Source organism: Adiantum capillus-veneris, chromosome 4 (assembly GCF_014529385.1).
Source record: "Adiantum capillus-veneris isolate H3 chromosome 4, ASM1452938v2, whole genome shotgun sequence".
NCBI classification, from domain to species: Eukaryota; Viridiplantae; Streptophyta; class Polypodiopsida; order Polypodiales; family Pteridaceae; genus Adiantum; species Adiantum capillus-veneris.
Genome location: NC_140934.1, coordinates 159,334,836 through 159,361,232, shown reverse-complemented (window position 1 = coordinate 159,361,232; position 26,397 = coordinate 159,334,836). Strand labels below are relative to the sequence as shown.

General features: G+C 44.7%; 1 protein-coding gene across 3 annotated transcripts in view; it reads right to left on the bottom strand.

Annotated features, from left to right (window-relative positions):
• The window catches only part of LOC147460233 (ARM repeat superfamily protein), a 234,605-nt gene that overhangs the window by 79,655 nt on the left and 128,553 nt on the right, over window positions 1–26,397 (bottom strand). For all 3 annotated transcript variants that reach the window (XR_015187951.1, XM_086511315.1, XM_086511316.1), the window contains 8 exons: window positions 16,197–16,288; window positions 15,859–16,017; window positions 15,602–15,758; window positions 15,131–15,270; window positions 2,771–2,846; window positions 2,514–2,688; window positions 2,351–2,432; window positions 2,075–2,245 (listed from right to left, as the gene is read on the bottom strand). Coding sequence is in view for 2 of the 3 variants with exons in the window: in XM_086511315.1 (XP_086367441.1) it covers window positions 2,075–2,245; window positions 2,351–2,432; window positions 2,514–2,688; window positions 2,771–2,846; window positions 15,131–15,270; window positions 15,602–15,758; window positions 15,859–16,017; window positions 16,197–16,288 (1,052 nt within the window). In the remaining variant the exon portion in view is untranslated. The remainder of the gene's footprint in view (window positions 1–2,074; window positions 2,246–2,350; window positions 2,433–2,513; window positions 2,689–2,770; window positions 2,847–15,130; window positions 15,271–15,601; window positions 15,759–15,858; window positions 16,018–16,196; window positions 16,289–26,397) is intronic.

Sequence of the window (26,397 nt, the reverse complement as noted above, 5' to 3'; positions counted from 1 at the left end):
AGCTTCCAAACAACAAATAGCACATTCATGCCACTTGTGATTGGTCGGAACCTCAAGGCCAAGAGAGGAATAAGAAATGAGAAATGGTATGTTAAACTTCTTCAAAGGGCCAAAGTAACCTATGAGACCCAAAACGTTTTATATATATCTATATATATATATATACATATATATATAGAGGGAGAGAGAGAGAGAGAGAGAGACAGAAATGAAATGAAATATTATATATACGTCTTCAAAACGCCAAAATGACCTATGAGACTAATCTGTTACAAAATTGTAAATCTAATACAAGGTGTGGGTATAAAAGAACTAGAACAAAGATACTACTACTAGAATCCATCCTCATCTGCACTCTAGGATGTCGAGAGAGTATGGCTCGAATCCTTTGTTGTAGTCTCCGTCGATGCTCTGTAGCCCCTCTACTTAATCATGGCCGTCTGGATCTCCGTAGCTCCAATGCTCGGTCAATGAGAGTGCCGGCAGCGGTCGAATGAGTGTGGGCCGAGCTCTACAGTGATGGCTGCTCCTCTGGTTGTCCCATATCTAGTGAAAAGAAATCTGTAATCTGTCTTTGGGCCTCTCTCTCTCTCTCTCTCTCTCTCTCTCTCTCTCTCTCTCTCTCTCTCTCTCTCTCTCTCTCTCTCTCTCTCTCTCTCTCTCTCTCTCTCTCTCTCTCTCTCTCTCTCTCTCTCTCTCTCTCTCTCTGTAAAGTGTCTCTATATCTGTGTAACTCAAGTAGATATAGCCCAAGACATCTCTTATCCTCATAACTCATCACCCTAGAGAAAGGACCGAAACCCTCTCTGAATAAGCAGTGGAAACGGCCCCGTATCTCATAGTACACTGTGCAATTACACATGTGATGTAGCTCTGTCTCTGGCTCTAGCTGGCATAAGCGGCATATCCTGCTGTCTATTGGTATCCCTCTGAATCTACCAGTCTCAATCTCCAGCTGATGTGAGGATGTGCATATCTGACCAATGGCACACCGCAAACCGTGAGATATATGTGCTTCAAAAGACCAAAATGCCCTATGAGACCAAGGACAAAAAAATAGATACGAAAATGAATCTAGCAGTGCTACTACCTGGAATTGTGGGGGACCTATGTGACCACCGATACAATGGGTGCCCAATACAAGACGATGATAAAATGGGTGATGAATCTATCCTCATTTGTACTCTGGATGTCGAGATAGTATGGCTTTAATCCTCTGTGGTAGACTTCGTCGATGTTGTGAAGCTCCTCTCCTCAATCGTGGGCGTCTCGATCTCCCTAGCTCCAATGCTCGGTCAATGAGAGTACCGCGGGTGTGAGTATGAGATGAGCTTTGCAGTGTTGGCTGCTTGTCTATCCGTCCAATGTTTGGTGTGAAGAAATCCATTATTTGTCTCTAGGATAGTCTCTCTTCATATCTCCTCATTAGAGAGAGAGTAGACCAATGCTTGAGACTACTAGGATCAAGACACTTTGAGCAAAAAAACTCCTCAGAAGACATCATGAGAGGACAGTGGTGGTTAGGCCATCATAAATCAGTGCTTATAGCATCAGAGAAGCCTATCTTGGCCCCAGCCTATGTACTTGATTTTGCATCCTCGGATCTTTTTACAAAGAGTTTAGACATCTATTAAAAAAGAGAGAAATCAAGAGCTATTCACTTGTCTCAATGGCCAATATGGCCCATGAGAACCAAAGAAGATAGAGACTGATTATGAGATCTCTAGAGATATCATCAGGCATCATATAGGTAAAAGATCATCCTCCCTTAATCCCTAGATAGAATATAAAATAAGTAACTCCTGAATAACACAGATTTCTATGCCACTCTTTGAAGCTGAATGTGCAAGCACAATGTGGTAGAAGTGAGGACACTGTTTGTGTCGTCCTCTTGGTCAGGGCCATCTTGTTAAGGGCAACGGCTCTGTCCAACGTCTCTCCTATCCACAGGTGTCTACAATACCACAGGATACATTCCTAAATAATGCATGGACAGACTTCTAAAAATATGCCTGAAAATGTATGCAAACACGCACCCACACACATGCACATACGCGCACACACAAACCCCTACCTGTAAAAGATGCCTGAAAATCTGCACCTCATATTTAGAAAACCTTTCCTCGCTTGCTGTATCAAGCTTCCACTTTTTCCACTTTCTCAGCAATGACTCCAGAACTTTCTTCGTGTCTAATGCTTGCTCTTTTGCAGAAGTTGCCCCTTTTAAAGCCAGAAGAAGAGTAGCCTGCAGGAAATATTTCAATCCCAAACATTAGCTTGAAAGATGAATATGAAATCCCTATCAACTCTAACACCCCCGAAAAAGGCTGAAAGTGACACAGGCTACTACCTGTTCATGCAAAGGCATAGCTAAGGCATTATTCAGGAGAAACTGATAGATAGACAATTGAGCTGACTTTGTAAACCTTGTTCTATGCACAAGTCAAGATATCAGAGAAAAAATCTCCAACAAACGTTTCTTGCATTTTGACATAAGCTTCTCAATCACATACCTTAACTCTGTATCAGCTTCACTCTGCTTCTGCACATTGGAAAAGCCTAATGCACATGTGAAAAATGTACAAATGAAATCGCCGTTGGACACAAAGCAATCTCTGTACCCCATTAGAGATTCCAGGAAAGAATTAAAATATTCTGAATCTAATATTTTTTTCTGCATCTGAGAACCTGGAGAAAACCAGCATAATCTCACTAACAAAATGAACTTGGGGATGTAAATGCTAAGCAATATAATCTGCAGATAGCTTACCATTTGGCAAGTTTGAGGTCTCTCTCCACATCTGCAAAAGCTTTTGTAAACAATCAAATGCAGCTCTCCTAACAGCCTGCAAACAACCGCAATAAATACTGCATGGTCTATGCACTTTAAGCAGAATATATAACTAGACGAATCCATAAGCAGAATATCCAGCCATTGAATTAAAGAACAAAAATCCTCTCTACCGTTCTTTCACAGACGACAATGGGTGGTACAAGGAAAAGTAAAAAACTCACAGCTACCGACACCATTTCTTGACTCAGAGGATATTTTATGATAATCAGTATCAGACCAAAATACTCAAAGCTACCAACACCATTCCTTTGTCTCAGAGGATATTTGCTGCAAAATTTTAATTCTCTGCTACGCGGCAGTCGCAACCTTTTCTAAAGATACAGGAAAATCAGTTTTTGGGGAAGTCTTTCATCAAACCAAAGAGGTCATCTTTGAAGTGGAACGACTACCGTGACAGCCAAGATTTGCGTTAACATGAGACCCAAAAAATTTAAGAAACAAGAGCTCCACATCCACCAATGTCACAAAACAAGGTGCACGACGGAGTGCTTGCTGCTACTGCCCATTTGCCCACCTTCCATGCACTCCATTCCTTCCTCCCGTTGCCCCCCCACCAGCACACTACCTTCCCCCCTAGCGTCCCCCCCCCCCTTCCCTTTCCCCGGGTACCTGGGACGCATAACAGGAACGGGATCCATGCGAAGCAAGGGAACGACGAGGGGTCCGGAAAAAAACGGCACGGAACAGGGGGGCATAAAAACACCCAAATAATGCAAGTTTAAGCTTGTGATTGAATAGAAGTCGTGTCAGAGTCCTTTGAGTCTAATACTCACAAAAAACTTGATTTGAAGAACATTCAACCTTACTATGGCAAACGTGTGTCGTGTAGACTTGAGAGCTTCAGGGAGGGAGAGAGGGATTTGGGGGGGGGGGGGGGGGGGGGGGGGGGGGGGGGGGGTTGGACAAGCCTTTCTTTCTTGGGTTTCCTGTCACTCTTCAAAAACACGATTAGGAACCGACACGCCCAAGAGGTCTTGGGTTACATGCGACCGCAACAAGCAAAACAAATTATGTGGTTCTTGTGGTTCTTTCCTTGAGTGATACAGAACACTGTCAAAGCTCTGATACCAATGTAAGGTGCAGTGGAATGAATGCTGAACTTTGCTCAATATGAGTGCTCCGAACTGTGCTCAAGGTTCCTTTTACTTAGGGAAGGGAGAGCCTTCCGTTCTTTAATGAGAGATTGCAATGGACACAAACAAAGTGAATGGATACTGTGCGTGAAGGTGAATGAGACTGAGAGATAGAGAGAGAGAAGAGAATACGACACCAGAGACCTTGTAAAACCCTCCTCTGAAGGCCCCACTCTCGATGGCGAGAGTGATCTACTATTGATTGCACAATCTGGTACAAGATGCTGAATCCAAATCTAATGGCTATGTCAATGTCGACGGAGTGGACGACGACGACGATGCTAAAGCTGAAAAACTGAGTGCTTCGAATCGGTTCTGTTGCTCCAAGTCGGGGCTGATCTGCTACTTTGTCTTTGCATCCCAAAAACGTTGTCTTGCTGACTCTTCCACTGCTGAATTTTCTGATGTTAAATCGCTGATCTTGCTCACCAAAAACGCTGTCCAAAAACGCTGAAGTGGCTGGTTTCAAAAACGCTAATGTCTGGCTGTTGGCTGCTACAAAAACGCTGGTCTGGGCTGCTTGAAAAACGTCAGGTGCTGTGGTTGGAAAACGCTATCTGCAAGGCCTTGCTTCTCGCTGAATCTGCTGGTTGGGAAGCGCCTATGCAAGGGCTGAAAACGCTGATGGCAGTACTGAAAAACGCTGGCCTTATGGGCTCCAAAAACGCCAGGTTGGTAGGGGGGATCGTCTTGCTGAGAAGGGTCTCCAGAGGCCTGTTGCACTTGAGTGCCTGATGCTCTCCTTCTTCTTCTGCCAGATAGTGCTAGCTTTGGTTTGCTTATATATTATCTTAGGAAAATTGCCCTACCTAGTTCCCAACAAAAGTCACTTGATTAATAAGTGAAAAATGTCAAAAATAGGGACAATAGGTTTAATGCACTGGAAAATTCCCCTGATGGATTCTGATGGGAATGCTGATGATCATGTTGTGTGCAACCGGAGTATATGCATCTAATCTAAGTGACTGGTCATGCACGGTCTGCGAACAGACTCACAAAAGTGCCAGATCACTTCCTCTTCTAGACTGACTTGACTGAATTGAACCCTTGTCATGTTGTAGCTTGTCCACGGACACATAGGGTTGGATGTGTCACGTGACATACAGACTCTAGCGTGGCAGCACACTCAGCTCCAGCCCAGAACTCACGAGTACAATAGGAGTGTCAAGGGTCAGATGTGCAGGGATGGTGCAGACATGCTATGTGTATAGACTCCCTACTCTAGACGACGACGCTGTATCATATATGAAGAAGATGATGATCATGACCTAGCAGCTACTACTCATATGTGCAACCATAAAGAGCCACCAACGGCTCATACATGTCAGCCATCTAAGTCTATCTCCAACTGAGTGGTGATGGTGACCTCGCCACGATGTCCAGTAGACCACCGTCCGCATCCCTGCCACGTGTTACTGCACAGCCCAGAGAGTTCGTCCAGTGTGAACCAGACCAGACCACTGTACTAATTGTGTGTCCTGTGAAATGACATTGTAGCCTGGTACAGGTTGCCGGCCACAAGACCGCTTATCGGCTGGGTGAGAGGAATACTGGAAAAAAAGAACCACTAGGTACTGCATCTGTACAATGGTCAGCTTCTGATTCCGTCATAGAGATAGAGTTGTGGCCACTACTGCACCCGAAGTATCAGACTCTAGAGGTGGAGCCATCTGATCGATGGGAAAACTCTCGACTCTATGAGTGCTCTCCACAAACCAACTCTCAGCGAAAGGAGCAGCCACTTGCTGCTCTGCAAATGGGAGTACCTGGCCTGAAGTGTACTGAGGCCGCCGACTCGCACACCCATGTCGATGTGCGCCTACAAAGCCGTCACAAGGAGCCGTCTGTGAAGATGACATGTGAGGTAGGGAGCCAAAGGTGCGAGGCTGCTGAAATCCCTGAGGGTAGTAGTCAAAATGCTGCTGTGTTGGAGCACCTTTCCAAAACTATCGATGATTGTACTCTCCATATCCCATGGGCGTCTGTACTGATCTAGCGGGACGAGGCCACCCATATCGCATGGTAGCTTCATCATTTATTTGGGATTGTACATGCAAAGCTTGACACAAGGCGAAAATGGTAGTATCTCTATCAACAATGGCACTCTCTGCAACTCGCAAGCAACCTTCCATGGCCGCATATGTGGTCGAGTGCTTCTGGTGGGTAGCTGCTAGTTTCTTGGTACCAAGTTCAATCATTGCAATAGCATTTCTTGACTCCTGCAGGTTCTCTTCAGAGATTTTGAACAACGAGGTAGTGTCTGTTCCACTGGAAGAAGCAGTAGTAGCACCTGGAGGTGTAGAGTGCCCAAGAGGCACTGCAGTCGATGTCGGAGTGACAGTAGGGGTAGGGTGCCCAAGAGGCACTGCAGTGGATGTCGGGGTGACAGCCATAGCCGGTTCAATGGGTGAGCTGGAGATGGGAGAGAATGACTAGGGTACCACAGGAGGTGAGACAGGTGTGGTAACAATGGCAGGAGTATAGACGAGAGCAGTAGGGAGAGGTACTTGTGAGAGAGAGACCGCATCAGTAACAGGAGTGGGCATACCAAGAACAGCAAAGCTCCCGACGGCCTCAGGCATTGTAGAGACGCGGATAGATGTAACAGAACAACCTCGTGGAAAATGCGTCACCCGAGTCTGGCTCTCTGAAAATGGCAGATGTCGCAGTGTCTTTGCCATATCTTTTATCACTTTGACTCCTTTCTTTTGTTTCTTCTTTTGATCATCTGTGCCAAGAGACTTTCTTTTTGCTTGCGGTGACTATGTTGCATCCTCATGCACTTCAAGAGGGTTGATACGGATGTTTATTACCCAAGCCAACAGTGGGGCGGCAAAACATTGGAAGCTAAATTGAGGTGACTAGACTTATGCTCTAAACCTTTTTGCCCTAGTCTGCAATGATGTAAAGAGGATCTGATGAAACCCACAAGGTATGTTCTTGATTAAACAATAAAGACCATCACATTGTGGAAATGTGGTAGGTACTTCGCATTTCCCCTTTGGTCCTTGAGCATCTCTCATTAAAAAAATAATATCTGAATACTGCTAAGAGAGCTTTATGATGCTGCAGATTCGGATGATCGGGTTCGAACAATGCCTTGCATGCCTGTATCGTATCAGCTTTGGAGAGCTTTGAATAAGACCTAGTACTCGGCTGCAAGGAGGGAAACTTGGTCATCCCCATTGCATGTCCTAGACTTGCCGCTATCAAAGTGTCCTCTGACTTTCGGAAAAATTTTCAGCATTTGATGAGTCATGCTGACAGGTATGTCAACAGAAAGGACAGCTTCAGCTAGCGATTTTACACCCAAGTTGTCCACTTGGTCATGTGAGAGAACATCTGTAAGAGATGGCTTGGGCTAATGCGTGTGAAAATTAAGGGAAATTTTTGTTTTGTGTTTTGTTATTTAAGGCCTGGCAATTTCATGACAGACCAGATGCTCTCTCCTCACTCCTCTTCACAAAAAGAAAACTATTCATTATACTGTCAGTTCGCTCTACCTCCATGGCCTCTTCCTGCGCCCCGATCCCCGGTCACGCCCTAGCTGTCCTTGCGTCTGGCTCCCATGCTCTCCATTCGCGTTCGCAGACGTAGATCTTCCACGCTGAGGCTTGCAGGTTTAACGTCCAGCAAGCAGCCTGTACACAACGACTCTCTCTCTCTCTCTCTCTCTCTCTCTCTCTCTCTCTCTCTCTCTCTCTCTCTCTCTCTCTCTCTCTCTCTCTCTCTCCCCCCCCCCAAAGCAATGCCAGCTCTCAAGACTCTACGCATGAGCTATCTACTACAATGGCGATAGCATGAAGATCACCGCGTCCTATCGAGCCAGACAAAATTAAATCTCTCTCTCTCTCTCTCTCTCTCTCTCTCTCTCTCTCTCTCTCTCTCTCTCTCTCTCTCTCTCTCTCTCTCTCTCTCTCTCTCTCTCTCTCTCTCTCTCTTTCTCTCCGATCTCGCGTGAGGTTCGACCCAAGCAGTAGGCTGCCTACCTCCAACACCTGCCGCATCGCATCTGTGTATGCATGTCATGCGTGCAGAAGTGCCGTCATTTTGTCAAGCACTCCAAGACAGAGAGTGACTGCCCTTCTTCCACGCGTCAAAAACATACAAATCACATGCTGACCACTCAAAAATAGATACACGTTTCTTATTCAAACTTTTACATCCTTTTAAACAAAAGTATCTCCGCAGATACCCATTAATGAACCTGCTTCAAAATTGGGGAGACATACTACTTTCCTTTTCCCTTTTGGATCCTTCTCCTATGCATCATGGGCTCCCCAAACATCGGCTTGCGTCGTTCGGAGGTTTTCAAACATACAACGAAACGCTCCCCAAGCATCGGCCTGCGTCGTTGCGAGGTTCAAAAAATACCAAAACAGTATTTCTCACTTCTCCACCCGGGAGTATAATCACCAATCTTTGAAACCAGTAGTTAAAACCAGAGTCAAACAATTCAAATCGGCACCAAGGCAAGTTAAAAACAGATAGCATCCATTTCAAACAAACTTCAAACAATAATTTCTCAAACAATGTTCAAAAGTATCTAACTAGACAATAACTAGAGAGGTCAGGCTTTGTTCAGACAACCAAACTTTGAGGACAATTGGCTTGCCCTTCTGCATCACGGTGATGGTTCGGTTCCGAACTTCGAGAGTTGCATCATTCTTGTCGTGCCAGGGCATGCCCAAGAGAACGTCGCAATTGCCCAATTTCATAATGTAGAAATCAGCTTTTCCATGATAATCTTGTATAGTCACTGGAAGAGCACCAATGAGCGGTACCACTTTCTGAGTTTGCCTCGTGGCTAGCTCAGCTTTAATGTTTCCACCCTCTGCATCATAATCAAACTGCATCACTTCAAGAATTCTGGATGGATGAAGTTCTCCATAGCTCCGGGGTCAAAGAAAATAAGGGCTTTCAAGTTGTTGACTTTTCCATAAGCTCTGCATAATTCATTAAAACTCTCGAGGTGTATACCACAAATATTGTCATGAAGTCAAAGTTGGAGTTTACCACAGAAAAACCTCCAACCACTAACCAAAACTCTCGACAACAACGAACAAATTCTCGAGAATCCCATGAAAACCAACCTCAACGGCCTCGTCGGACACACCGTCAACCAGACCCCTTGTTACAAGAAGGCCAATGCTTGGAATGTTTCCAAATAGGGCATACGTTCAATACATGTCCTGAGCGTGCCTCGACGTCCTAAGTGCGTCCTCAGTGACCTTCTGCTCCCACGACAGACAGATCCCCGGGGCCACCTCCGGCCAAGAGGGCTAGACCTGCTATTGGACTTTTACCCGACAGAAGCATGGTCCATAAGCTCTTGCAAGGTAGAGACTTGCTTAGAGAGAGAACATTCTTGCAATGGTAATGGTAGTCCAATGGTGTAGCGCTCACACTGATCCTCCAAGGAAATGAACTTATAGAAAGCACCCTAAGGTACACATCAAGAAACCATTGGTTATAGTCGTCCATGGTTTTGGTGGCAATTTTCAAGTTGCCTGACTCTGCCAAACTCCGGACTTCAAACATCAAAGTCGTATAACTACGTGCAAATAGTCTTGAAAGCTTGCCAAGTCCTTGGAGCATGCGGTTGTGTCACGATTGAACTCCACTATTGCATAGCATTATCTTTACAAAATCCCGCTGCTCCAGAAATCTTGGATTCTTCTGTATAGTTCCCCAGAGCATAGATGTTGTCGAATTGTTGTAGGAACTGCAATGCTTTCTTGCAATCTTTCACCCCAGAAAAGGTGAAAAATTTGACTGTCGTGCCGCCATCTTTGAAATCTTTGGGTTGGTTAGGCGCATATCCCGGGTATGGACAATAAGGGTATCCATATAGGCTCCAACCATTGTAGCCTGGTGGCGGTGGTGGTGGTGGTGGTGGAGGTGGGCACAATGGCGGTGGCAAAGGCGATTGCACTGGATCAGGGTCAAATGGCTCGACCATATTCCTAAAGACTCCCTCGATCGGAACAGACGGCTGAGAAGGTTACCGGTTGAAAGCTCTCGTACTTTCTGATGCCGGAGGAGGAGGTACCACCTGGGGAATCAGAGGGGGTAACATGAAGTTCAAAAATTGTTGAAAACTTTGCAGCATCGAAAGATTCTGTTGAGGATGCCGCGGAAGAATGGCGTGACGCTCGTTGAGCAGAAACTGCAAATATTCTGTTGAGTCCATGAATTCCATGTCTAGGGTTCTTTATGGTTTATGCCATGTAAGACACAGCGATGAAGATGGGAGCGTCTCCGATGCGCGATGAGGTAAGGGTGGGAGTGGCTAATAAGTCCGGGGGTCGAGACCCGGAAGATACTTCAAGTAAAATTCCAATAGCTTCTTGTGATCTTTTGTAGGACCAGTATGCTTTTAAAAAAAGCACACGCTTGATGCTCTGATACCACTGTCACAAGACAGGCACCACGTAGCAACGCAAGTCTTTGTGTTGGTCCTCCTTTATTTTAATGTCTTTTATGTCACTAGGGCCCCATCGGACGGGGTCCCCATAAGTTGGTAGGACTTCTTCTCTTACTTGTTCTTCTTAGGGTTTAAGCCCCTCGGCCAGGATCTCCAAGTTGGCTATATTTTTCAAGGCTTTAACACGCCAACAGTTTGTGACAGATGCCCTCTTGGCCCCTTCCTATTCCTTTTCTATGCCGAGGCGATGAGTACATTCTTGGCATCACAGGAGGTTGGTTTGCGTGGTCTACAACTACCTATGCGGGGAGATGAGCTTTTGGAAGCTGAGATTGTTGATGACTCATGCATGTTTTCTTTCTGAAGGACCAGGAGGACAATTTGCACAAGTGTGAGCAGTCTCTTGAAGTGTTTTGTTGTGCTTCCAAAGCATTGATTAACTAGCGCAAGACAGTGGCTTTCTGGGTTGGTCATAATCCCACGCCCAATTGGTTCGCCCAGAGAGGACTTTAGGTGGAGCTATTATGTCCCGCTCATAAGAGGGGGGATCTAACCCACACGCCGTCGAGATGGGTGTCCAGTGTCCGCGCAGACATAGTGTGAACCCGGCCAGTGTGGCCCGCCATTATTATAAAAGGAAGGCCAAGGCCTCATTTGCAGTTATCGACCCCCACTGGCGTGAGGTCACCTCGAGGAGGTGAGGCCGGGTGGTATGGGACTCTTGGTCTTACAGGTGCACGCCTACGTCCTCGGACGCTGCCCTAGCACGGGGGAGCTGCCAGATGGTGGCTATGGTCGGGTGATTCGTCCGACGAGTCTCTGTAGGCCGTCCGTGTAGCCGGGAGAAACACTCCCTCTGTTCGTTTCATGGTCTCAAAGCTAGCTTGGCTCCACAAAGGACTGTGTGCACACCTACGGGCCGGTTAGAGTCGGAAAGTCACTGTTTCATGCAATTTTTTATGAGATAATTGTTTAATCGATTATTTTCTTCTCATGAGCATGTTTGCAGGTGAAATTTAATGTGCTTCTCGCTGATTTTTGATAAAATTCATCAATTTAGCAAGAGGAAGTGCTGAAAAGCCGTGGATTTTTATTGCTTTTGCTGATTTTTGATGAAAATCAGTGCTTATTCATTGAATTGCTGATTTTAAAGTAAATTCAGCACATTGCAACCTTTCTCTGTAATCTCCTCTACATCTGTGCGAAGCGTGCGCGCGCGCGCACACACACACACACAGAGTAGTCTGATGTTGTGAGTCTGCAGAGGAGGGAGTGTTGGCCTTGGCTGTAATCCAGCGTTAAAAAAAACCAAAGGAAACAGTTGCAGAGCGTTGCCAGCGTGGAGGTGATTGCTGCATTGGCATTTGAGGTAGACTACCTCTCGCATGAAGGCCACGGGCAAGCACACGAGAGGTAGTCGCTGCAACAGCGTTGATCGCTGATTTTATTTTCATGCCGTCGGTAGTCCTTTTCTTTGTGTTGATTTTTTTTTTACGCTACCCCCTTTATCAAGTGACCATTTTAATTTTTTTAAGTGGCCAGGCCTTTTGTGTGTGGACATTTTAAAACTTTTAAAGATAAGTATGAAACCTGCAGGCTATTACAAAAAACTCTTACAGAGAGTGAGTCTTTGTCAGAAGAACTCAGTTTTCAACCCTCTGCTTCTCTCCCACCGCTCCTCTCTCTCACCCGCTCGCGCTCCCGCCACCACCTACTCGCCTCCGGACGCGTACGCCGACGCGTAGCGCTCTTCGGAATTCAACTTTTTGCCATCGAAAAGTGCAGAAAAGGCCCAGTTTCGCGTGAAACTTCCAAGTTTCGCGTGAAACTTCCAGTTTTTCACGCACTTTGCCATGGATTCCTCTAGCTCGGATGTGCAATGTGACGACACGCTAGATAATGTTCAAATTCCGTTCACGCAACTCTATACACATGGATTGCAGGTACTTTCCATAACTTCGACCAGCGTGTTACAGCTCTAGAAAACACGAATGTTCGGACGAACATTCGCTTGGCCTCTCTCGAAGGGGTCGTGAAAGGGCTTAGTTCCCGGCTTACCGCTCTGGAACTTATGGCTCAGTCAACGACTGCACGTATTTTCGAAGGCGAAACCCATCTCCAGCAACTGCAGCCGCGGATTGTTGCTTTTGGGCATTCACAGGGTGGTCCAACTGCCACGATTCCGTACAAAACTACAAATTTCTCACGAAAGGAGAAAGAATGTACGGAATTGGTTGTAAATAAAAATTGGTTGCATTAGTGGACCACGTATTTTGACCTCCATGGAGAGCATGATGAACGGAGGATTCAGACGATTCCTCTCTACTTGCGCAGTAAGGCGCTTACCCGGTGGCACGACATGACAGAGAAGCCAAGGGCATGGACTGACTTTTGTGTGAAATTCAAGAGGGATTTCGCCAAAATGGATCCTTTGAAAGCTTACGCCAAATTGCAAAGTCTTTCGATGAAAGCTCTATCTTTTGATAAGTATAGGACAACTTTCAAAGAAGCGCTCACCTCCTGCAAGGTGGATTCCACGCACGTTGTGCACATTAGTTGCTAGAATTACATGAAGATTACCGTTGGGCCTTAATCAAGGACAAAGCCCCGACTGACATCGAGGATGAAGTGGCAAACACCATGACGTTCCATTTGATAAATGGAGCGAACTATGAGAAGAAAAGAACTTTAGACCATCACTCCGATGAGGGCACTTCGAGGAAGCAACCCCGATTCCAGCATAAGTCCAAATCACCACCGAGATCTTCTCAGGAGAAGAAGAAAGCCAAAAATGCTTCAGTTGCTGATGCAGTGAAGAAGGGGGCTTGCTTCGGATGTGGCCAGACAGATCACCAAATCAAGGATTGCCCCAAGAAGAAGAAGACAAAGAAACCGTAAGGTCGTCCTTCGGTTCAGATTCACGAGATCTCAGGTAACTCTGATGTCATTCAAGTTGAAATCCATCATTTAGCGCACAGTTCATGCACTAATTGTACTTTTAGCAGCAAAGTGTTTGATAAGCACGATCTTCTCGTTTTCCCAGAAAGATCAATAGTCACGACGTGACCGTACTCCTTGATAATGAAAGCTCACTCAATTTTTTTTTAATTTTTTTTTACTTTAGCGAGCCGGGGGGCCGCGCACCTACTCTCGCAAGGTGAAGCTTTTGTCAGTGATTTCAATCTCAATTAGAGACCTTAGACACCGCCTTGGGGATGGTTAGCCCGTTCAATCTTTTAGAACTTGCACCCTTGTTAGTTTATCCAAGGGATCCTTGGCAGACCCCGTTAGCGGCGTGACAACGCCCAAGAGCCCTGTAGGGATCCCGATAGTGCGAGACTTGGTTTCCCTCACTCGCCAAAACCTTGATCACCCCGGCGGGTTTTCGAGAGAAATTGCCATACCCAACTTGTGCGTCAGCTCGTAGGTGGAGTCCCGATCTGGCGACAATTAGAGTTTCCAACACTCCTCTTCACCATTGATGAGGCAACCCATGCATCAGTATCATCAAGTCATTCGGGTTAGCACATAGTTTCATAACTTTTTGCTATTAAGGAGAATTTCGTCCTTTCCCCCCTTCTAGATGTCGGAGGGATCTGATTCATCTCCGATTCATCCAATCGGTCCGCTAGGTTAACAACCTAGCGTGTAATGCTCTTTGATATTGTGGTATTGCCTCACCAAGGAAAGCTGCTACAAGGTGGTGCCCTGCAACTGCTCCCCTCGAATGCGGATGCGGGCTAACCCAATGGGTCAACCTGACTCCGCGAGCCTCCCCACCAAGGAGGATAATGGTAAATTCACCGTCACTTAGAGCAACACGCGCCGGGTCCTGAAGGTCCCGAATGGTATACAACAACCCGCACAGACGGTCAGCTCGAGCTCGGGTCAGGGCCGGGCAGTTCAGAAGAATGTGGTCAATTGATTGCCCGCCCTCCAAGTCATTGCAAAGGGGGCATGCACTCCCCCTCGGTAAGAATTTATCCGCAGTCTTAATCCTCCTACTCGGGCGAGCAGTAGGAGGCGCTCGCCGTCACGCTTCATACTCAGAGATAAGTTGCACCGAAAAAGGTACTTGCGCGTGATATTCATCCCACGGAGCTTATATTTGGCCCATTAGAGCCCTTTGGATTTCCGTACTCCCAGGTAATATTCCTTCCGTTTCATAATTGAAGGATTAAGGCTCAGATAGGCTAGAGCTACATGGTTTGCTAACCACCTCCAAAAGACTGCACAATCAGTCTCACTCGAGTCAGCATGTGTTCTGGCTTGAGAAAATGGAAATATCAAATAAAGCAAAATGTTTTGACTTAACCAATCCGGAGTATTAAATTCTATACGACGTTTATATTGCAAATTATTTTCCCGTCCAAATACAAGGTGTGCTGGATGCATTAGAGGAAAAAACTTCCAAGGGCAGGACTGCATGTAAGAGAGCATCTTCAGAAAGACATGGTCACGACCTATCTTTACTCGTATGGAGAATAATTAGCTTGAATCAGAGAAAGCACTTCCACAGGACTACCAATCTAGCGCACCTACTCTTTCTTGGTAGTTCTTGTTTTATATTGTGTTTCACAAAAAGGTATTGTAATCCTCTAATGGAAATTAGAAACAGCATACCATAACAGTCACCAAAAATCTGTTTCCCTGGCGAAAAGACTAAATCAACAAACCATATAAAAGACCGAGCACTGTCATGGTCTTTTGCAATACCTTAAGAGGGTTTGCAAGTGCAACCACCAAATGAGGAACTGCAGATTGAATATCTGCCTTTGGTAAGTTTGAAGATTCATCCCAATGAGATAAAAGGATCGTCAAGCTGTTGAGTTGAGCAGTGACAGGGACTGTCCCACCTGAATCAAGCACCAAAACGATCAGACAACCTCAAATCAACTAACCTGCCTCTATTAGCTCCATGAAAGAATGTCGGTGCATTATGATATTTCAATAAGAGAACTACAATAATTTAGAGACAAGAATTAGTCCCATTGTGATCTGTTTCATGATAGAGGTTGACCAAATTTAGCAGCTTTGTAAAAATCTTATCTAGCTCCACAACTTGTTGTCTGTCTTGCATTATGCCATTTAAACCAGGTAGCACGAGTATAGTAGAGGCTACCACAAAGAACTGACAAGAAAGTTGGACCAGACTATTGTTGATTTCAACAGTGACTGAATGCTTACCCTCCGCATTAAAAAATGAGGACAGAAAGATAACAGTCGGAAGCGGAAGTTTCTTCAATAGTAGTCTTGAGTGTTGCTCAAAAACTGTTCTTGAACGTGGCGAAGAAAATATCTCAAACATATCCTGAAGCACCCTATGAACTGTCTCATTGTACTCCTGCCAAAAGCAAACCGAAAAATCAAAAATAGTACAATACTAACATGGAAGTCCAGTCATTATAATTTCATTAGCACTAAATAAAAGCCACCAGCAATACCATTGTCCTGCTGCTTCTATCTGCTACTGGTATGCACTTTAGTGCTTTGTAGAAGCATGCCACCAGAAGAGACATTAGTGCAAGCTTTTGTTCTCGAAAGAGTAACTTGAAAAACTCAAAAGTGAAAATTTTCTCCCCCACGACATTCTTGTCATCGATCTGTTATCCAAATTGTCAACAAAAGGTTGCTCAAGACTCCACCAACACACAGGAGACTTGAGAAAATCCAGAAAACCCTTTCACAGTATCCAAAGAACTTCCAGCCCAGCATATTATATTAACTAGCCATTCCAAAAGAAACCTTCTTGCAATTATGCATATCATTGGCAAAAAAATACCTGAGACATTGGGAAATCTTCACTGGTTTCCACTGCTGTCCACTCCTGCCGTAAAAACCCCAAGTACTTGTTCACTGCTTCCCAATTTAGTCCTGCGTAGAAATGCAGAATTACGCTACATCAGCACAATCTCATAACACTTGGCAAGACAACAGTTATACTTTGATCATGAAATTGGTACACATATGGTGCAGCTGAATGTAAACATGCCCAGTTGTGTCAACAGAGAGGACATCAATTTTCACACATGCATCAAAGCTTCTGTTTTCTGAGGACCCTTGCAAGTCTGCGATCACTTCCGTTCTCTATTAACCAAGCTGCTTTCTAAAGGTACGATGAGAAGCACAATGAGATATGTGTCCTGCATGTATAGTCCATTTACATGTCACAAAAATTGTTGTGCCTGCATTTACAAAAGTACAAAATGGGCGTCTGCAGCTCCAGCCCTCCTGGAAGCTTCCAACCGAAAATGCTTATCCAATTTTTCCCTTTCTAACAGTTGCTAGTTTGGCCATTTTATTTCTCTTTCCAACAAAGTGGGCTCCAGCCTGCACTCCAGGTTTCTTTTGGATGTCTAAACTCTGGCTGCCATGCATGCCTAGTAAAGAAAGTCCATCCAAGGGTCAGCGGGCCCCACAATACTCAAGAAAGAGTGGTGTCTGCTCAATGTAAACATTACAATGAGTAACCGACAGAGGAAGATTGCAAGGGCAATCAACAGAGACCCATCACTGCAAGCTCACATGCAAAGATTTTTTGCACCCCAACAGCTGTATAATGCCAGATACGCCACCCTTTTATGCAAATTCAGAACCATTTTCTATCACACCATTATTACACATCAGTAAAATTAAGAAACTTCAATGCTTTGCAATCTTGTATCAGATCTTGAACTTCCATAAGGTAAGATAGTTAGCCATCCATTGTAAAAGCACAAGCACACCCAAAAGAAAAGGTTGGACAAATCATGCATGCTGTCATTCTTCAGCATTTTGATAAGAAAAATAATACTGTGGTCATAAGAGTCACACGTGTGTGCACGTGCGCACAAAATCCCCAGAATAAAGTGTACAAAATACACCAATAACCACAGGGATTTGATCCCAAAAATCATAAAATATACACTCGATCAAAATCAGTTTACTTTTTGGTTTTCAATCTCTCAGACCTTTCAAAATGGATACCAACAGGTGGAATGTTTCCTCATTACACGAACACCTAGAGCAACATCCACACTGTCTGAAGAACATGTAGGGACTGACAGTATGCTTAGGTGCCTTATCAGGTTCGGAAGAAACAGATGGTAAAGCTGCCGAGAGGTAGAAGCATCTAGAGGTGGACCCGTGGCTGAAGGACCCCTGAGCCTATATAGCTAAGTAATCCACCTGCCTTTGTCCTCTTTTTGCTTCCCTTTTCGTGACTCTCTCTTAATCTCCTCATACCTCTGTGCTCCTGCGGAGCATGTTGTCTCTCATGAACATCTGTCTACCGTCTATGCTTTGGGCGATCCACTCTACATGTGCATCTAGCTGCCGTATGACCTGCTCCACTACAAACATAGCACTGTCCTTGGAGGCTAATAAAGAAGACTTACTAAGGACTGTCCTTATCATGTAGTCTAGGGAGAGTGATGCATGGAGGATTCTTCACAAGAGGGCTGGACAAAAAGGTTGGGGTGTAAACACCATTGGACAGTGCCAGGAATACTCAAAACAACACAAACTATTACCAATCTCTAAAATAAAAGGCTAAAACTCCGGCAATAAGCCTAAAACTCAGACAGACTAGTAAGATTCATCCCTTGATCCCATCTACATAAATAACAACAAGCTATTCCATCTACATAAATAACAACAAATCCAAGGGATTCAGTGCAAGAACAAGAGTAGCCTTGACTGATGTCTCAAACTGGAACCTGAAAAAACCTCTCCCCAAGAGGGAGATAATCACAATCTTAGTAGTGGGACTGTTAAGAAAAGTAGCTTGTATCCCACTATCACAAACGGGAGCGCACACAAACAATTAATAGACTAAAGTAAATAGAATCTGAGAGAGAGAAAAGGGAGAAGATCAACACAGTACTGGAGACTAGAAGATGGTCCCATCCCCCCACACCAAGAATCGTTTAGAAGCACAACAAGCTCCTCCATTTTAGATCTCAGACTCGATGGTAGTTTCCTTCCCGCTCGGGAACTTAAGAGGCAAGGCTCTCTATTCAACAATCCTCCGGTTTTCTCTCAAACCACAAGCGCTCTGCAAATTCTGCTTCCGAAATTCCTCGAGCGTAGGCCAAAGCCTCCTTGGTCAAATCTCACAGGTAAGAGTACCTACAAAACCCAAACACAGAAGCAAACTCTGGTAGAACTCATGCACAGAGCTTCACCTTTTGCTCGAATCTGAGAAAGAGAAAAGGGAGAGGATCAACACAGTATTGGGGACTAGAAGATGGTCCCATCCCCCCACACCAAAAATCGTTTAGAAGCACAACAACCTCCTCCATTTTAGATCTCAGACTCGATGGTAGTTTCCTTCCCATTCGGGAACTCAAGAGGCAAGGCTCTCTACTCAACAATCCTCTGGTTTGCTCTCAAACCACAAGCACTCTGCAAATTCTACTTCCGGAATTCCTCGAGCGTAGGCCAAAGCCTCCTTGCTCAGATCTCACATATAAGAGTACCTACAAAACCCAAACACAGAAGCAAACTCTGGTAGAACTCATGCACAGAGCTTCACCTGTTGCTCCTCCCACGGAAAGCAACCTTCTATTGATAACTCGTTGAGTGAACTTACCGTTCCGCCGCGGTAGAATCTCCTCATTACCTTCTCACAGTAGGGGCACCTTGATTTTGGGACAGCAGATACCAGAAGTGGAGGCTCCAGCTTTGCTTTTATATGCTTCTGGACCCGCCGGAATAGGGCCAATAGGTGAAGTATTCTTACGAGAAAGAAGTATTTCTTCTCACATAATCACTCTTAATAGCTTAGCATAGCTTAGTAATTAGCATGGTAGAGGAGATGAGCATGCATTGGAGCTTGGCTCTTGGTTGGATTTGCATCACAAAGCCAAGAGTTGTAGGTGTAGGCCTCCCTTCTCACAAGCTTGGAGTAGATGATGAGCTTTCCATTAAAGCTTGAGAAGGAGATGGTCTTCTTTTCTTCACACATGAATGTGTGTGAGTGTGTGTGTGTGATAATGCCTTGCAAAAATCAGTCCGGCTCTCTCTCTTGGTCAACCCCTCTTGCTATTTCCTCTTGATGGCCCCTCATTGGCTCATGCCAAGCTTAGCCAATAGAAAATTAGAAGCATAATTGCTAGCCTTGTGACATGTGTCCCCCTTCCCCTTTTGTGAGAGCTTTAGGTATTGAAATAATTCAATTAAACTCTCATTGGACCTCTCAGTCTTCTGGCCAATAGGAATCAGGCAAGCCATTGTGCTGCCGAATGCTCATTGGACCCCTTGGTACACTGTCCAATAGTCTTCTAAAGAGCTTAATTTCTATTGGTTCTTTTATCAAGTGTTTTTAAATGAATTAAACTAAATTTACTCTGGCCTAATTCTCATTGGTCCACCTCGATGGCCATGCAATAGGATTTGAATGCACCTTGGGGACAGCTGGCCTAGGAGCCTGACATGTGTCCACTATGCCCTTTGTGTAAAGGGAGCTTCGAAGAGTGTGTGTATGTGTTTCTCTCCCTTACAAAAATGGCTCGCCCCCTCCTTGATATGGATGTGGGAAGACTTTTGAGTCTTCCCACAAGCATCCAAATTTCCCTAAGGCTTGACCGTTGAGCATTTCATTAATTTTGGAGCGTAAGCTTTTTGGAAGTCTTAATGGGATGAACCTTAGGGTCTTTGAAGCCCATTGATGCACATTTCTCTTTTGCAGATGGTCCCTCTTTGAGTCCCTATTTTCCCTCCTTTGAATCCCTACTGAGACCAGTCTGCTAGCCTTACCAATATTCTAGCTTTTTCTCCCCTAGTACTTCCCCATATTAAATGATCAGTTTAACATGAGAAAATCATTTAGAAGAATTAGATATTAGTTATTATGACATGGAGCATACGCGCTGACGCATCTACGAGCCCTTTGTGGTCATAAGTGTATCAAACGATGTCTGTTTTATGCCTGCAAGTAGTCATTAGAATCGTGGCGACTTAAGCTACGCATAGGATCCATCGATTTCAATTTGGGACACTTTTAGAATTTTGCTATGTCTTCATACGCATTTTTTGCAGATGGGTTTAGAGCAAGGATTTTGAGTGTAGAGGCTTAGGGACAGGTATATCCTAGTGACAAGATGATGTTCCTTAAGTTTTGTATGATTCTTGAATTATTTGGTGAGTTTTCTTCCGTTTGTGTGTATGTGGGTTGGATGGTGTAGTTGAGAGTAGTGAGATTCTAGATTGTGGTTTAGTTAGCCTTTCAACGTGTTGCATGCATAGGATGGTCTCAGCCTGACAAGCTAAAGAGATTTCCTTCGTGCACCTATCGTGTCATCTGTGTCCTTGATTGACATTATGTTGCTTTAGGTTGTGTTGCATGCACTTCATAGGTGTTGTAATTCGCTCCCGCAACATTGGTGCCATTGCCGGAGATACAAGGGCTTGAGTAGGTAATCCTATTAACGCTCGTGTGATGGTTGCTTGCTTAAGTTTCAGCTAAAGAGAGAATTTTTCTTTAGTGGATCCGGAAGACGTTATTCCTAGATCAAGTGGATAGCCAGGAAGCGTGTGTCTTGTGGAGGGTCTGCAACTAGATAGATTTAGTTAGGATTTGTACTATTAGATGTAGATTAAAGTAATTGTTGGTAGTCAAGTGATTTGTGAGGTGATAAAAGCGTTTGCTAGTCCGTGTGTGGAATTGAAGCATTTTTCTACTCATAAATGCAAAACCCATATGATGTGTAGGAGCAGCTTTAGGTAGAACATGCTGATTTTGATCTAGAGCTATTCATCACTGGTTTATTTGCTAAAGTGCTTGTTTGCATTTAGAATCTCTAAAAAGTCTGCTTTTGAGGATAAAAATGCAATAAGAACCTTCTTGTTGATATTTTTGCATGATTGATTGATGTTGTGCATATAAGAGGACACGTGCAAGGGTCTTGGAAACAAAAACAAAAATTCCGTAAACTTGGACATCATATGTGTATGGTGTCTCAAGAGGCATTTGAAGGCCAAATTTGAAAAATTTGACTGCACCAGAGTGTTCAAAAGAGGGGTTTTAACTTAAGTACACCTTGAGACTAGAGTTTGAACCAACTCTTGACACCCAACAGAAAAAAGACAGTGTCTGAAACGAAAAAAAGAGAAACTTGTGATTTTAAGCACATTTTTGCATGAAAATTGATAGAAGTGCTTGAAAACCAATGCTAAAGACTTGGGGATGCTTGTGAATGAATTCCGTCCAAAAATTCATCAGCAAACATCATATGCGTATGATGTCTGAAGGGTGATTCTGGCAGCAAAAATGAACTTTTGACATTATACACATCTTTTGCATGTTGTGTTGAGCACAAACACTAAATTTCATATCATTTGGGCTTATAGATTGAGAGTTGAGGGGATTTTACTCTTTCAGGGGATCTCCTTGTCAAAAACTGATGATTTTGTGCAATTTTGGCATCCAAAATTTGTTGTGATTAAATATTCTTGTTGTATACATCAAGGTGTACCTTGGATAGAAATATAAGTCAAATTGAGCCAAAAGACCATAGTTACAGGGGACAAGGGGGACGGGCCCTAGAGCCGAGGGACGCCCGAAACCGGGCCAGGGACGGAGGGTTTTTCGGCCGGACAGAGGGGTCGCAGGAAGCCGGACCGGGGACAGCAAGAAACAGACTAGGGACAGTCGGACGGCCGGGGACGGTCGGGAAATTAAAATTCTTGGCGCCCAAAAAAATTCAAAATTTGAAAAAAACGACCGTTTAAAACAGCCAATTGCAACCAACGACCATTTTTTTTTTTGGTGGGGGGGGGGGGGGGGAGGTTGGCCCTTGGGAGGCTATAAAATCCCCCTTGGACCTCTTATTCCCTCAAGCTCTCCTCTCTACTCAAGCTCTACGACTACGCCCCATACGGTCTACCTTCTAGAGGCTTCTAAGCCTTCTACACTCTACACTCTACCCTTGAGTCTCCACTCTTTCCCTCTTCTACCCTCTCAACTTTCAAGCTCTCCTCTACTCTCTCTGTCACAGAGTGATGACGTGGCGGACAGTAGAAACCCTAATTTCTGCCAGAAACCCTAAAATTCCTGCAAACCCTAATTTCTGCCAGAAACCCTAATTTCCGGAAATCGTGGAGGCGAAATATTTTATAAAAAAGGAAAAAAAAATTTTGGGGAAATTTTGGGCGACGCAAATCTCAGCTTTTCGCTTTGATTTGGGAGAAAGAAAGAGAAAAAGAAAACTTGCTTTTTACTGACTCTCATTGAGAGAGAGAGAGAATCTGCTTTTGCTTTCAAGCTTTTGGGGCTCTGCTCTTGGGCATCCCTTGTAACCTTTAAATTAGTGGTGAGGGCCTCACTTCTCAGAGCATCTGGACGCAGAGTGTGAGAGTGAAACCCGACCCACTCTCTTGTACTTTGAATTGATTTATACAAAAAGAAATACCGAAAGGGGCGCCAGTCTTTGGGGCCAATATCTCTAGGCACGGAACTCCGCCGAGCATGTGCAAATCTTTTGTGATCTGTGAATTGTTTTGAAGTGGTTATTTGGTGCTGTCGCGGTTGATTCTTGACTTGGAGTGTCCAAGTCTGTTACAGTGGTATCAGAGTACGGCTGATTTCTCTTCTACGGGAAATCCGATCCCCGGATTTTTTTTCGCTTTGATTTGGGAGAAAGAAAGAGAAAAAGAGAACTTGCTTTTTACTAACTCTCATTGAGAGAGAGAGAGAGAGAGAGAATCTGCTTTTGCTTTCAAGCTTTTGGGGCTCTGCTTTTGGGCATCCCTTGTAACCTTTAAATTAGTGGTGAGGGCCTCACTTCTCAGAGCATCTGGACGCAGAGTCTGAGAGTGAGACCCTAACCGCTCTCTTGTACTTTGATGATTAATTAATACAAAAAGAAATACCGAAAGGGGCGCCAGTCTTTGGGGCAAATATCTCTAGGCACGGAACTCCGCCGGGCCAGTGCAAATCTATTGTGATTTGTGAATTGTTTTGAAGTGGTTATTTGGTGCTGTCGCGGTTGATTCTTGACTTGGAGTGTCCAAGTCTGTTACAGTGGTATCAGAGCACTGCTGGTTTCTCTTCTACGGGAAATCCGATCCCCGGATTTTTTTTTCCGCGGCAACTATGGCTTCAGGCAATGATCAGTCGACTCCCTCTGCATCTGGAGATGCGGGCTGGGATCACAACGAAGATTCAAACAGAGAGTATGGCCCGCCTCGGCCTATTCAGGCAGAGCAAAGAGAGATGGAGCGTCGTCAATTGATTGGCGATGCAACAAAGATGAAACTCAATTTTGCCAAGGACCCGAAGATGGCAAAATATATGCCTCTTTGGAAGGTACAGATGGAGTGGCAAAGAACCACAACACCACTCCCGGACCCCGCTCTCAAGAAACCTTCTGCCTCCAAGAAATATACGGAGAAGGAACTAGAGACCGTGGTTGATGCACGGATTGCTCAGCTTTTCGACATGCAATAGAAAGGCAAAAAGCACGGAAAAAAACAGAAGAAAGGCACTGACTTCCCGGGATATTTGGGTTGTCGGTTGACATTTGACAAGGCAAAGAAACGGAAGAAGCGTGTTCGATTTGAAGGAGTACCCAGTTCTTCTTCTTCTTCTTCTGACAGTTCTTCTAGCTCCTCGGATTAGAGCGAAGAAGACAGAAAAAGCAAAAAGCGAAGCAAGACACAAAGCTTCGGAAAGGGCAAGAAAAAGGCAAAGAAGGCTACATCTCGCCCAGAGACTGACAGTTCTACTGAGGACTCGTCTACAGACACCTCAGATTCCGATGACGGAAAGTTTTATGCGAACAAGAAGAATTTTTACAAAACCAACCAGCATGACTTTCTCGAAGATAAAAGCAAGAAAGTCCGAGAGTTTAAGGAAGGTGGCTACTCGATCAGGTTTGATACTTTTCAAGATACTCAGATGCTTCAAAGGCTTTGTCTTTTATATAGCAGTTTGACATCGCCTTCGCGGGAGGACGCTATTCAGAGCACTCCAAGATTCGGAGAGCTACCTCTTACCTTAAGGGGAATGCTCGTACTTGGTGGTCCACGCTTCTTTTAAACAAGACTGCGCCAGTTAAATGGTTGAAATTTAAGAAGCTTTTTATTTCTTCTTGCTTGACGTAAGAATATGAACGAGATGTACGAGCTGCTTGGAACCATCTTCGGATAACCAAGAAAGATACAATCAATGTTTGTTGTGAAAGATTCTGGAGCTCTTTTCTACCCGCCTCTTCATTCAAGAAGATCTCATTCAGAGAACAGATTGAGAGGTTTACCTTGGGTCTACCTACAGAGATCCAAGACCACTGCTTGGAACAGAAGTCAGCTTCTATTCAGGAGTTGATGAGTCATGCGAAGCGGGGCTTTGCAATTCACTATGGCAGTCCGACCTACCCCACAGATAAGGCCATGACACAACGAGCCGAACAGACTTATGGGAATCAAAGTAGAAAGAAAAAGAGCAACCCAGAGAAAAAAAATGCACGACCCAAGCTTACTCCTGAGGAGAGAGCTCGCTTCATCAGAGAGGGGAAGTGCTTTGGATGCGGGGAACATGGACATATCTCCGCGAAGTGTCCTAAAAAGGCACAGAAAGAACAGAATGATAAAGACGACGACAGGTCTGAGAGTTCGAGAGCAGCTGAGGAATGTGGCAGAAAAGGCAGATAGAAAAGCAGAACTGGTACCACATGGCGTGGGACCTGTACCGAATCTAATGAATGAAAGTACAAACTTTGCCGCTTTTGGGGCAAAGTGAAGGATCAAGAAGCTCTTTTGAAGGAGCCAAGGCCAACTTCTTTTCACTTGGAATTCGCGGCTCAATTTGGAATTACGCCCAACAGACTGACGCCACAGGCGGAGGTAGTTCGACTGGCACCCGGATGGGATGTTGCCATTACACCGAGCATTGGCAAACTTCGTTTGCAATGACAGGGGTGTTCAAGGCACGCGAGTGACGTTCTACTCAGGATCCCTTGGTACCACAAGAACTACGCCGTGGTTGACTACCGGGCCGAGAAAGCGACTTTGATAAATGAAGGGCTTAGAGATTGTACTTAATGAACTTCAGTTTCTTACTCATTCTTTGGGAGAGAACTGAACGTTGGATAAAGGTTGAATATGTTTTCACCTGATCAAAAGAACGCCAAGATTTTTCTCCACACTCATGCCGATTGCTTTTCAGAGGGCCTAAAGATCAAACCATTGATCTGATACCTGGAAGCACGCCACCGAATCGGCCACCTTACCGTGTGAGCCGAGTACAGAATGAAAAGATTATGAACCCAGTGAAAGACCTCTTGGAAAAGGGTCTTGTCCAGCCTAGTACTTCACCATATTGCTCTCCAGTGTTGTTGGTTTTGAAGAAAGATGGATCTTGGAGAATGTGCATCGATTATAGCACTCTCACCGAAATCACCATCAAGAACAGATTTCCGATTCCTAGGATCGATGATATACTCGACAGGTTACACGGATCCTTGTGCTTTAGCACGATTGAATTGAAGAGTGGATATCATCAGATCAGGATAGCGCCAGGAGATGTCTACAAGACAGCTTTTCGGACGACTTTTGGGTTATTTGAGTTTCTGGTGATTCCTTTTGGCTTAACCAATGCTCCTGCGACATTTAACCGGATGATGGACAAGATTTTTCTTTTTTTCGAGAGTACACGCTATTTGTTGGCACTTTCTTTGACGACATCATTGTTTTCTCCAAGAATGAGGCAGAACACTGAGATCATTTGCTTCAAGTCTTTCAGGCATTACGAGATCACACGTTAGTGATTAATGCAAAGAAAAGTGAATTTTTCCTACCAGAGATACACTTTTTGGGACACATTGTGTCAACAGCAGCAGGAGTGCAAATGGACCCAGCCAAGATAGAGACTATCCGTGATTGGCCGGATTTGAGGAATGTCCATGAAGTTAGAAGCGTCTTGGGACTATGTTCGTACTACAGGCGGTTCATACGAAAGTTTGTAGAGGTTGCTTCCCCTTTGCATACCTTGACACAGAAAAGAC